Source organism: Pan troglodytes, chromosome 7, assembly GCF_028858775.2.
Source record: "Pan troglodytes isolate AG18354 chromosome 7, NHGRI_mPanTro3-v2.0_pri, whole genome shotgun sequence".
Taxonomy (NCBI): Eukaryota; Metazoa; Chordata; class Mammalia; order Primates; family Hominidae; genus Pan; species Pan troglodytes.
The window spans coordinates 58,957,906-58,971,573 of NC_072405.2; the positions used below are offsets into that span (position 1 = coordinate 58,957,906).

The 13,668-nt window shown below is 35.3% G+C and overlaps 1 protein-coding gene across 7 annotated transcripts in view; it reads left to right on the plus strand.

Annotated features, from left to right (window-relative positions):
* SNTG1 (syntrophin gamma 1) overlaps positions 1 to 13,668 on the plus strand; it is an 869,847-nt gene that overhangs the window by 469,938 nt on the left and 386,241 nt on the right. For all 7 annotated transcript variants that reach the window (XM_063817091.1, XM_009455347.5, XM_009455346.5 and 4 more), the window contains 2 exons: positions 507 to 560; positions 8,534 to 8,668. In XM_063817091.1, the coding sequence (XP_063673161.1) occupies positions 534 to 560; positions 8,534 to 8,668 (162 nt within the window). In that variant the 5' untranslated portion in view covers positions 507 to 533. The remainder of the gene's footprint in view (positions 1 to 506; positions 561 to 8,533; positions 8,669 to 13,668) is intronic.

The following is a 13,668-nucleotide window of genomic DNA, read 5'->3' on the forward strand; positions in this document are numbered from 1 at the left end:
CCTTACATCATATTGTGAATACAATTTTAAGTTCCAGAGAGAATTATTCATCCATGTAGCTTTTTAATTAAAAGGAGAGAGATTAGTCAACCTTTTTTCATGAGATAACCATATGAAAGGCAACCTTTAATTGCTCTTTTTGAAGTTTCTTTCTCAATTGCAAACTCAGGTTTCACAATGCATGTTGGGAATGAGCGAGAAGAGGTTGATCTGATGATACATGGAGTCTGAATGCCTGCTGGCGGGGTGGAAAGGTGCCTGGAAATGCACACTCAATCACACTGAATGATGGCAGGATATTTATACTTCCTAAAAGCTGGGGATTAAGACTTTTTTCATCTGTTCATTTTCCTCTCTTCAGTATACCCTGGAGCTCTTGTTCCTTACAGGTGGTTGTAAACACAGTTTTCCCACAAGTTCTGCTTCACGATTTCCTCCACTATATTAGTGTTCTCTCTTACATGCCGTGCTGTGCCTAATGGCTTACCATTTCTGTGTCTTTTCAGACGACATCCTTTGTGGTGCCACAGCACATGGATTTCAGAACCGCCTGTGAGGAGGTGAGTACAGAGCTTTCTGCTTTTCAAACAGGGAAAACAGAATATAAGCAGGAAACACTTGGCTCCAATTTATATAGGGAAATTCTGCTTTTGGCAGAAAATGGAGAGAGGAGGATGGGCTCTTTTTCCTTCCAGATTATGTTCTCCTTCTGCAAAGACAGAAAACTTAACTGTACATGGAAAGCCTTGGACTTTAACTCTTTCTTTAGGAAGACTGGAGCATATTGAATATAATTGAGTTGCTCCTCTCCACCAACTCTGCACTTTTCAGGTAGTGGAAGTGTTGGAAAGAATTCTTTTCACATAAATGGTAATAAATTAGAAGACATCTAAGGTTCCTTTCAGCCCTAAAATTCTATGATTTTATGATTCTGATAGTATTTAAGTAATTCAATATTATTTAAGTATTAATACACAGCAATTTAGATTCTCTGTAGAGCTGTCATCACATTTCAGCATGAGTTAAAGTGGCACATTAGTATTTCAAGGATGATAAAGAGCGTTCAAGTTTGCAGTTCAATAGTGCATGGATGTGGGCCCCCAGGGAATATAACCATTCCATCTTAGGAAGAAAAACTATCTTTTTTTAAAATTTTTTTAATTTTTACTAAATATGTAACATTCAAAGTATTGTGTTTTCATTCTTCAGGCAAAATACAAATGCATGCAGCTTAAAAATGTTTTATATTTGTTTAAAAGGTTTAAAGCATTTTTTTATTGTATATAAACAACTCAACAAAAACTAACCATAACTGCTTACCTCTGGTAGTGTTAAAATCAAACTAGGGAAAGACTTCAGTTCTTAACCTTGTGAAGACTGTTACTTTAGTGAAATGTCATGTGTTTACAGTTCTTGCATGAATTTGTGGAAAGTAACTCCTTATTTTCTTTTAAAGCAATTGAAAAAATATATATTTAAAAATACTTGTCACTGTTGGTACAAAGTTCAGAATGTAAATATAAGGTTTTTCAGAAAACTAATAAATTGCTTTTATATTTCTATTCTAATGTTTCTACTTTTAATGCTTTAAGCATAACATTTTAAACATATCTCTATGCTAATGCTCATCAAATTACAAGGCAGTTTTTTGTTTACAAACCTTTCTCATGTGCTACACTGAATACTATAAGGTCAGAGTGTGTACATTATTCATCATTTTAACTTAGCACTTATTGGTTCATATATTTTTAAAAATTGAATTAATATTCTAGAAGCTTTGTATTTTAAATTTTAATTGTCTCATTTCTGGGTTTTTGTTTTTGTTTTTGTTTTTGTTTTTAATGGAGTCTCACTCTGTCGCCCAGACTGGAGTGCAGTGGCACGATCTCGGCTCACTGCAAGCTCTGCCTCCCGGGTTCATGCCATTCTCCAGCCTCAGCCTCCGGAGTAGCTGGGACTACAGGGGCCTGCCACTATGCCAGGCTAATTTTTTTATTTTGTATTTTTGTATTACAGACGGGGTTTCACCGTGTTAGCCAGGAAGGTCTCTATCTCCTGACCTCGCGATCCACCCCACTCGGCCTCCCAAAGTGCTGGGATTACAGGCGTGAGCCACTGTGCCCGGCCCATTTCTGGTTTTAATTGCATACTTAACTTTAAATGTAGCAAGTCTTCCATTTCCATTAATGTGCCACCTTATGTCTTGAGTAGTAAGGCATTCATTGAAACCCAGTGGATATTGGTGTGAATGAGATACTTATGGGACACATGACATTCATATGGTACAGATTGGACAGTGGCCAAATACTATTTAACAAATGGTTTATTTTGGATTTCAGAGGCTGGAAAGATTTACAAGAGCTTTTTGTAAACAAAATTGTTTTGATGTACTGATTTGGGATATTTCTCAAATTCTATTAAGATACAGAAGATTTATTTAATTGGTAATACTGTTATTACTATACTAGCTCTTGTAAATTAGTAATCCTTAGTACTGAAAAGAGTGACAACCTGTTACTGAGATAACAATATAGAAGAGGAAATTAAATCACTCATGTGAGATATAGCTAAATATTGCTGAAGTCACTATATGTGATGCCAAAAGACAATAGTGATCAATTTTGGGGTAAATATTTACTTAATGGAATCCATGTGTTCAGGAAAGTGAGGACTCATCTTTGAATAGAATGATTTCAGAAGGCTTCAAAGAGAAGGGAGTCTGGTGCCAGGACTTGAATAATGGCTAGAATTTAGTTAAGGAAAAGGCCATGATCAAAAGTAATCCAGGAATGGGAATGTAAATGATAAGATGCAGTTTGAAGCACTTTGCATAAAAGAACATTGAGTACACTACTGCTACAATGCAGTACAGTATAAGACAAAACAAATTAAATCGTATTTGGCACTTGAAACATGGAAATACTGTGGATACTTGCAAGAAAATTTGCAGTCCATTTTACTATCTCTGCCTACTTTTTGTAGTTTGTCATTTCTTATATCTGATATTGTGAGTATATTTCAAAATTAAGAGACCTTAAATTTTAAAGTTTCATGAAAATACATTTTGTACGTTTTGAAAGACTAGAATATAAATTAAAAAGGCCTTAACTTTTAAGTAGAAAATGGATGATATTCTACTTTTATAAAGATCCAACCTAGGTCCTATGTTTAAGAAACTACAAATTCTTAATAAGTTTAAATGTGAGATAAGTTAAATGTGAGACTTGTTTAAAGAGTAAACCCACGCAAATTCATAAACATTTTCTTGATTTGCAGAAAGCATAGCTAATTAATAATTTAAATATGTTGCCTTTTAGGCAATTAGGAAGTATTGCTTTTCAATAATTCCTTTAAGCAAATAGTCTCCAATGTGGATTTTGTAAAAAGTTCCATCTAGAATCGTCCATCAGTCAGAGAAGAAGAATATTTGACTTATATCATTTTTAAATGAATCATCCCTTTAAAATTATGTTTGGTGTATATTTTATAAAGTACAAAATACATTCATACAGTATCTATATCACATGCATTCCTTTATTTATGTGCAATGGTATGCAAAGTCAACGAAATTTGGAGACAAATGATGTTACATTAATAAAAAGAAAGAAGAAGAATTCATGTCTTTAGTTTATATTAAAATTTGAGACCAATAATTATGTAGGTGATTTTCGATATCTAAACAATTTGGGTCCACAGATCTGTAAAGACTGCAGGTGGGGCTGTTTTAGGTTTGCAGCACCAACCTGCAGCTGCTCCCATGATTCGGTCTCTCATTTTTAGCTCTTAAAGCACTTCAGGAAGGAGTGGAGATCAAACTTCTTCCTCTATCAGACAGTCTCCTAGTAGCGTGGCTTTGGGGAAGATCATCCTGTAAGTTCCAGAGTAGTCTCTTACTCATTTTTTCTCTCTAGTGGTCATTGCTTTAATACACGAAGAATAGCTGCTTCAAGATGATGTTGTTCTTTTCAAAATTATCCACACCCCATTAGGAGATTATTGATAACCATAATGCTCTCCAGTGAAAGATGCCAATAGCCATGTCATTGTATACAGGACAACTGGGGGTGGCATTCTTAAATAATCTGTGTATGCGGGAAAGCAGAGTGTGTGGTGAAGAGTCTAGCTGCCTGTGTTGAATTCTAGCCTTTTCTTCCTCTAGGTCCCTCTGCACTTGTCTAATCTGTAAAGGCAGATGGTTGCATTAATTTTTGTTAAGGGAGAAAAACAAATTAATACTTCTTGTCACACAGTGAGCACTATATAAATAATTATTATTAAACAACAAATAAATGAAATATGTGACCACATTTCATGAGTGAGGATCTCAGTCCAGCAATGCTGATTCTAATCAAGACAGTGCCCTGAAATGGAGTTTATCCTTCTTCTTGCATCTCTCAGAGGAGCTCTGAATCTAATGCACCTGTTTATTAGTTCCCAACTTCCCTGCTCAGTGCCTGTTTCTGTCAACAATAAGTGTATTTTAACTTTCCCATTTCTTCTCCATCTTCTACTCTGCTACAAGAAATACATTTAGAACACATAACAGTGAACATATTATCTCCTTGCTCACATTTATGTATGGCGTCTCCCTTACCGTCCACCATCTGCCCATCATACAGGGCGTTAGCACGCCTGGTCCTCTCCAGACATCTCTCCTGCAGCGGCCCCTGCTGGACCACACAGGCTCAGCGGCGAGCGCACCTTCATTTTCTTGCATCATCACGTGGCATGCATTTTCACACTTCCATATCTTTACTCATGTGCTCCCTCTTGATTAAAATGACATTTGTTCCTCTGATGATGGTTTCCTCAATTAATTTTTTTCAAGACAAACCACACATATTTCCTATCCTCCATAAACTCCCTTCCCTCAAGAATATTAAATTCCCTTCCCCATGTTGCTCCCATATCAGATGTCATATTGTGTTTTATTATATATGTACTTTCGAAGTAAGTACGAGGCCGAGCGCGGTGGCTCACGCCTGTAATCCCAGCACTTTGGGAGGCCGAGGCGGGTGGATCACCTGAGGTCAGGCGTTCGAGACCAGCCTGGCCACCATGGTGGTGAAACCCCGTCTCTACTAAAAATACAACAAATTAGCTGGGTGTGATGGCAGGCGCCTGTAATCCCAGCTACTCGGGAGGTGAGGCAGGAGAATCGCTCGAACCCAGGAGGCAGAGACTGTAGTGAGCCAAGATCGCTCCACTGCACTCCAGCCTGGGGCAACAAGAGCGAAACTCTGTCTCAAGAAAAAAATAAAATAACATAAGGTAAAATAGTTACGAATACTATGAGGCCAGGGAATGTTATCTAATTCATGTCTGATTCTCTGTTAATGCTGCACAGTATTTGCAAAATTAATAAATGTGTGGGATTTTAAATGTATTTCCATGTGCACCAGATGAATTTTCATGGTAGAACATGTGTAATATCTGTAGCCTCTGGAAATGTATTTTAACTGATCTGTTTTAGCACTTCGTGTGCTGTTTTCTCCAGCAGCTATTTATTGGAATGTGTGTTTGTGAGTGTGTGTGTGTGTGTGCTTCTGTGATTTATTATAAAAAAAATCCTCCTCATTCATTATTTTCTGCAACTCTTGTCCTTTCAGAACCCAAAAGCGAGCTCAAAGACTGTATCCTGTTTTCCAGACAACTATCTAATAATTTGTGAACATTTTACATAGTATTTAAGTGAATGATAGCTTTGGCCACATAGAAATTAAATGAGAACACCCTGATAGCTTTGTTTTAGCTCCTCAAACTTTCCCTGGATGATCTTTAGTATCTCTTTGATGTGCACCAAAAGTATATCTCTGGGCTTTCAGGGAAAACCCTTCTAACATCCTGAAGTTCAAACAGAGCATTATTTGTGATTATCAGCTATTCCATTACACTTCTGGGGGAAAAAATGTCCTGGAATATACTGTACTGAAAAATCAGGAAATGTGCTCATTTATGATCACTTGGCTTTGATGTATCATTTCATATTTCCACTCCTCAGAGTGGCTTCCCCCCTCAAAAAGGATGCATGTCGGCCCCTCTCCAATATCCTATTGTAAGCATGAGTGACTTTGTGTAAAAACATAGAAAAAATATGTTCTATATTAGGGAAAGTACAATCTGCTTGTGCTGAAAGATTTTTGTCCTCTAGATATATTCACTTAAAGTATTCTCTAGATTAATCAGCCTGGTTTCATGAGCATTTGTGTGCTAATGCCATGGATGAAGAAAAATTGCTTTCCTTGCTCATGAAAAATCTTCTGTTTTTCCTAAAAAAGACATCATACCTTTTACAAAATAATTCTAGAATAATATAAGAGTGTATATGATAGAGGGCAAAAGAGTGTGCATCAGCACACGAGAACAAAAGCAGTTTAGAGAAAGAGTTATCTTTGGAGGCTGCGGTATATAAATATATTCCCATCAATATTACAGCGGATTCCTTTAAAGTAGCAGACTCCCAGCAATAGCCATGGAAATGTATATTCCAAGAGAAAGTCTGGTATTATTTGCCTGGGATAGCATGCTCCTTAAATCTAAGGATAGATTTCACATGTAAGTGATATAATATGATATTTGTCTTTCTATGCCTGGCAATTTTTACTTTGCAAAGTATCCTCCAGCCTTATCTATGTTGTTGCAAGTTAAAGAATTTTATTCCTTTTTTATGGCTGAATAGTGTTCCACTGTGTATAAGTACCATATTTTCCTTATCCATTCATGTGCTGATGGGCATTTAGGTTGATTTCATATCTTGGCTGTTGTGAATAGTGCTACAATAAACATGGGAGTGCAGATGTCCCTTTGACATACTCATTTCATTTCCTTTGGATATATACCTAGTAATGGAATTGCTGGATCAGTTTTTAATTTTTTAAGGAATCTTCATACTGTTTTCTTTAAGGGATATACTAATTTACATTTCCACTAACAGTATGTAAGAGTTCACTTTTCTCCACATCTTCACCAGCATTTGTTATTTTTTGTCTTTTTGTTAGTCACCATTCTAACTTGGGTGAGGTGGTATTACATTGTGGTTTTGAATTGCGTTTTCCTTATAGTAAGTGATGTTGGAGTTGAGAGTAGAATAGTGGTTACCACACACTGGGGTGCATGGAAGGGTCAGAATTGGGAGATATTGGCGAACAGGTACAATGTTACAGTCAGATGGGAGGAATAAGCTCTGTTACTCTAGTGCACGGTAGGATGATCACAGCTAACAGTAATGCATTATATGTCACAAATAGCTGGAAGAGAGGGTTTTGAATGTTCTCACAACACATATATTATTAGTGTTTAAAGTGATGTATATGCTAATTATCATGATTTGATAATTACACAATATATACATGCATCAAAACCTCACATGGTTTGCCATGAATACATACAATTACTATGTGCTAAATTTTTAATTTGAAATTAATTAATTAATTAACTCTGAGGATAAATGTATATCCCCATATATATATTCCACTATCTTAAGAATGACTCAATAATTATTAAAAGAAAATGTCATTTCCAAAGTGGTCATTATTCCTATGGACTTTTTGGTGCAGAATAAGAGCTAAAGATTATATTCTATCTCAAAGGAATTACCTTTTGTGTCTGTGACAAATGGGAATGTTAAGTGCACTTTCTAGGGAGAATATTTATATTAATCCAGGTTAATATATGTATTCTGGATAAATGACAAGACTCATGGACTTCTTTGGTGATTACTAAGATAATAGCACAAGTTCAGAAATCTTTACAGTCTGTTTTCACAATTACCCAAAGTATATAAAGCAAACACATTGGATTAGGCATCAAAAATCTTGGGTCTTAAACTAGGCTCCAATTTTAATTAACTGTGTTAATCTGGGTAGTTTATTTCACCTTGTTGCCCTTATTTCCTTCTAGATATAAACTGTGTGTGTGTGTGTGTGTGTGAGAGTGCGTGTTCATGCATGTCTGTGCATGTGTGTATGCATGCATGCATGTGTTTGTTGGTGACTAGGAATGCTGACATAGTGGAGTTTAGAGTAGGCTGGGGCAGTGGGAGGGGAAATGGAGAAATAGGAGTGTGTTCCTTCTTTTTGAAGTAATGGAAATGTTCTAAAATTGATTACAGCGATGGTTGCACACCATTGAGTATATTAAAAATACATGAATTGTACATTTTAAAGGGTTGAATTGTATGGAATTTGAATTATATCTCAATAAAGCAATTACCTTTTTATTTTTAGATTATAAGTATTACAAAAATCCTCATTATTTTAAAAATGTAGTACATGTACCATAATCCTTACTCCCCACTTCTTTGTGTGAATTTTGTGACATTGTTTTCATTATCCGAGAGTTCACTTTACTTGAGATCATTCTCCTTTTTTTCCCTTGCACCCACGTTAAGTATTCAATTTCAGGCTCATCAGAGTGTGTTTTCACCACCTCTTACATGTTATTCACCATGTTTTGCTGTAAACTGGCCACAAAATTACAACCTATAAACTAAGTATAATTTTTCCTCTGTTTGTTTTTTTTTTTTAATCTGAAGACAAAGACAGGAATTTGTTTGCTGCAGGATGGTAACCAGGAGCCTTTCAAAGTGCGGCTGCACCTAGCCAAAGACATTTTGATGATCCAGGAACAGGATGTGATATGTGTGTCTGGTGAGCCTTTCTATTCTGGTGTAAGTAGCTTTTTCTTCTGTTGAAATTTTTTGTGTTTGTTTTTTGTTAATAAAAATGTTTATTCACAGAACATTTTAAATATGTTTTTCTTTCAGTGTCTAGTCAATGGTTCTTCATGGAATTTTTGCTTACATCATTAAGTAATCAGCGGCCCTGTATGAGAACCTTGCCTGGGGTCCATGAATACATATTTTGGGCCCATCTCCAGCCTGTTGTCTATGACTCCTAGCTGTCATCATATGATGGGAGTGACACTGTATTTTCTGATTATTCTACCATTTTACATAGAGAATTAATTGAGAACTGTGCATGGTGATGGCCTTGGCTCTGGTTTTATCTTTCATGACCTGGGACTATTGAGAGTGGTGCCAGGGTGGGGCCCATCCTTCAGCATCACTGAATCCGGAGACGTTAGGCAGCGGTCACTGAACTCAGCGTGAGTGGTGTTCCCCTAGGATAGTGTCTAAATGATTCTGTGGGCCTCCCTAATAGAATTATGCCCAAGTGCTGTAGCAAATTCTTTTCTCCAATGCTTCAACCCATTGACACATTACACTGCTCCTAATCTAACTTCAGAAAGAGCCATAAATTACAGTGCAAAACTGATTGCTGTACTTACTTCTGTCGAGGCAGCATAGCTGTGGAAGACATCCTTAGATGAGATTAGATTTTATTCTGCTAAAAGACATTATCATAAGACAAGTTCTGGAGTTTATCATTCATTGTATAATAATGCTATTAAAGGCTTCTTTTTAACAATGTTGCCGTATGTGATCTCAGAAGAAAATTACAGACAGTAGCATGTAGTCTGCTCCCTGCTTTCCCCAAACATCTGCAGCTATTTAGCATGGAGATTTAATTTGTACCTTATTAACAGACTTACCTTGGAGTGTTTAGTTGGTGGTGAATAATGCTGAACTTGAGCTCTCACATCACTTCTTACTAACACCCTATGGGAGTCACACAAGGCCCTAAATCAATAGGCCTTTGCCAACTAAAGATAATGGACATTTTGCAGACTGTTAACTATTCTTTTGTCACAGACCATTTAAATCATTCTGAATCATGGGCCTGGATGTCAAGGCTGATTAAACTGTTCTCATGGGGTTGTCCTTTCTTCCCTTTGGTTAATAATAGAGAAGTGACATGAGTCATATAACCCTCTAGAATAAATATATCACACTGGTCCCAGATCAAAAAATAAAATCAGTAAAATTTACTACTTTGATACTGAAATAATATTACTGATTTTAAACTTCACAGTCAATAATAGCTGATACAAATAGACCTATTCTCTTCTCAAAAGATAATTGTGCATATAAATAAAGCTCAGAGTGCTAGGAATAATGAAGAGAATTAAGGAGAAATATCCTATGGCATTGTCAACAAATTCAAAAAAGCATTTGACAAAATTCAACACCCATTTTTACAAAACACTTTAGCAAGATATGAATAGACAAGAATTTTCTTAATCTGACAACTGTCATCTAATTAAAGCCTCTCACTAATATGTTAGTTAACATTGAACATTTTCTCTGAGATTGAAAGCAAGTCAAGGATAATACCTTGCTTAATAATCAATGTTGTTCACCATGCTCCTACAGCAAGTCACAAACGATGTATAAAGAACAAAAATTATACAGGAAGAGGCAAAATGGCTTTACTTGTAGATTTCATGATGATATGCATAGAAAACCTTAAGAATTCTACAAAAGATAGAATAACACTAAAATTTAGCAAGGTTGCTGGGAATAAGGACAATAGCCCAAGTTAATTGTGTTTCTAAAACTACCTACAAGCAACTAGAAATGAAATGAAAATGCAATCCACAATAAGTCAGAAAGACAATACACTCAGGAACATATTTAACAAAAGATGTATATGATCTCTATCCTGAAAACTACAAAAACTATGTTGAAGGAAATTAAAAGATATAAACAAATAAATGGAGAAATACAATATGATCATAAATTAAAAGCTAAGTATTGATAAGCTGTCACATCTTTCTAAATATTCCAAACCAGTCAAAACCCCAAAATATTTGTGTGGATATGTACAAGTTGATGCCAAAATTTACATGGAAATATAAAGGACTTACAATAACCAGAACAATCTTGAATAAAAAGAACAAAGTTGGAGTGTTCATTCTACCTGATTTCAGCGCTTACTATAAGATTCTAATAATAAATACAATGTAATGCTGTAATAAATTCAGGCATAGCAATAAGTGGAACATTCTAAAGAGTCCAAAAATAGACCCACTCTTATATGGCCAGTTAAGTTTTTTTTTTTAACTGTCGTAAAATATACATAATATAAAATGTACCATCTTAACTATTTTTAAGTATAAAGTTCAGTAGCCTTTCGTGCATTCATTTTGTTGTGTAACTATCACCACTATTCATTGCCAGAATTTTCATCATGCCATACTGAAACTCTGTACGCATTAAACAGTAACTCTCCATGCTCTCCTCCTCTTAACCCCTGGTAACCACTGTTCTACTTTCTGCCTCTACATTTGACTATTCTGGGTAGATCTTGTAGGTGGAATCATACAATATCTGACCATTTGTGGATGACTTATTTCAATTATCCTAATGTCTTTAAGGTTCATCCATGTTGAAGCATATATCAGAATTTCGTTCCCTTCAAAGGCTGAATAATATTCCATTGTGTATTTATACCACCTTTTGTTTATCTTCTCACTCGGTAGTGAACATTGAGGTTGTTTCCACCTTGGCTTTTTGAAAAATGCCTCTAGGAACATGGGTGTACAAATGTGTTTGAGTCACCACTTTCAATTATTTGGTGTATATACCCAGAAGTGAAATTGCTGGATAAAATAGTAATTCTTTGTTCAACTTTTTAAGAAACTGTCGTACTCTTTTCCACAGTAGTTGTATCATTTTCCATTTCAACAAGCAAAATACAAGGGTTCCAATTTCTCCACATTCATGCCAAGCCTGTTGTTCTCTGTGTTTTTGATAATAGCTATCCAAATAAGTGTGAGGTTGAATCTCACCGTGGTTTTCATTTGCATTCTCCTGTCAATTAATAATGTAGAGCATCATTTTATGTGCTTATTGTCTGCTTGTGCGTCCTCTTTGGGTAAGTCTATTCATATCCTTTGTCTATTTTTGAATTGGATTGTTTGTTTTTTGGAGCTTAGTTGCAGGAGTTCTTAATGTATTTTAGATACTAGTCCCTTATCAGATATGTGATTTGCAATATTTTCTCCCAAATTGTGGATTGCCTTTTTACTCTATTAGTATTTTTGATGCACAAAAGTTTTTAATTTTAATAAAATCCATGTCAATTTTTTCTTCTATTGGTCGTACCTTTTGTACCACCTCCAATAAATAATTGCCAAATTCAGTGTCATGAATCTTTTCCACTATATTTTCTTCTAAGAGTTTACAATTTTTGCTGTTACTTGTAGGTTTGGTTATATTTTAAGTTAACTTCTGTACATGGCATTAGGTAAAGGTCCAACTTCATTCTTTAGCATTTGGATATCCAGTTCAAAATCATGTGCCGTATACATAAGGGGGTATTTGTGGCCTCTCTATTCTAGTTTATTAGTCTATATATTTGTCTTTATGCCAGTAACACACAGTTATGCCTTTTGTTTGTTTGTTTGTTTTTACTGTAGCTTTATAGCAAATTTTGAAATCAGCTAATTTGGGTTCCTTAAGATCTCAAATAAATTTTGGAATGAATTTTTCTATTTCTTGAAAAAATATCATTGCAGTTTTTATAAGCATCATGTTGAATCTGTAGATCACTTTTAGTAGTATGGACATCTTAATAATAGTAAGTTTTCTGATAGATGAACATAGCATCTTTCCATTTATTTATGGGTACTTTGAGTTCTTTTAGCAATGTTTTGTTGTTTTCATGTACAAGTCTTTCAACCCCTTGCTTAAGTTAAACCCTTAGTACTTGATAATTTTTGATAGTATTGTTAAAAATTATTTTCTTAGTTTACTTTTGGATTATTTATTGTTAGTGCATAGAAATGTAATGGGTTTTTACATTTTGATTTTGTATTCTGCTACTTTGCTGAATTTATTAGTTCTAATAGTTTATTGCGGAATGTTTATGGTTTTCTACATATAAGATTATGTCATCTGTGATCCAAGATAAGTTTACTCATTCCTTTCAAATTTGGATGACTATTATTTCTTTCTCCTGCCTTATTACTCTCGTTAAGATTTCCAATACTATGCTGAATAAAAGTGGTAAAAGCAGACATTTTTTTTCTTATTCCAGATCTTAAAGGAAAAGCTTCATTTTTGAGTATGATATTTGCTGTGGGTTTTTCATATACTGCCTTTGTTATGATGAGGTAGTTGTCTACTATTCCTAGCTGGCTGAGTATTGAGGCAGTTTTGAATTTTAACATCGAAAGGTATTGAAATTTGTCAAATGCTTTTTCTGAATCAATTGAGATGATCATGTGTGCTTTTTAATTTTTTTTCTTCTGCTCTATAACTCGCTTTTCTTACCTGAAAGTACTTCCTGGGACCCCTGTCCCGGGAAGGAATTCTATCTTCTAGGTCTGCATCTGAGGAAAGCCAATCTACAACAGAGAAAGTAGCACACTGTACTTTCAGATAACCAGATATTCTTTGAGAAAAACTCCCTTTGTCTGTTTTTTAAAACCTCCTACTGGTAAAGGCCCGCAGACACCTCTATATTAAAAGATACACTCTTTAAACTTGATCTTTCACAGTGCACTGTTTGTGTTGTATTGCCACAATACATAGTCCATGTGCTCTCTGGACAGGGATCACCTCACTTATCAGCTAATTATGAGATGAATTTGAGACAGTAGGGCAGAGATAAACATCCAACTTTGGAGAGCAGAAAGTCTCATCTGAGTATTACAACAAATAGAGTGTTAACTCTCAGTCTGCTTAAGTGAGTGGAAAGGTTAGGAGAATGTTCTAAGGAAAGGCAGATGTTAGTCTGAAGAACCATAGGCAAGGATGCTATT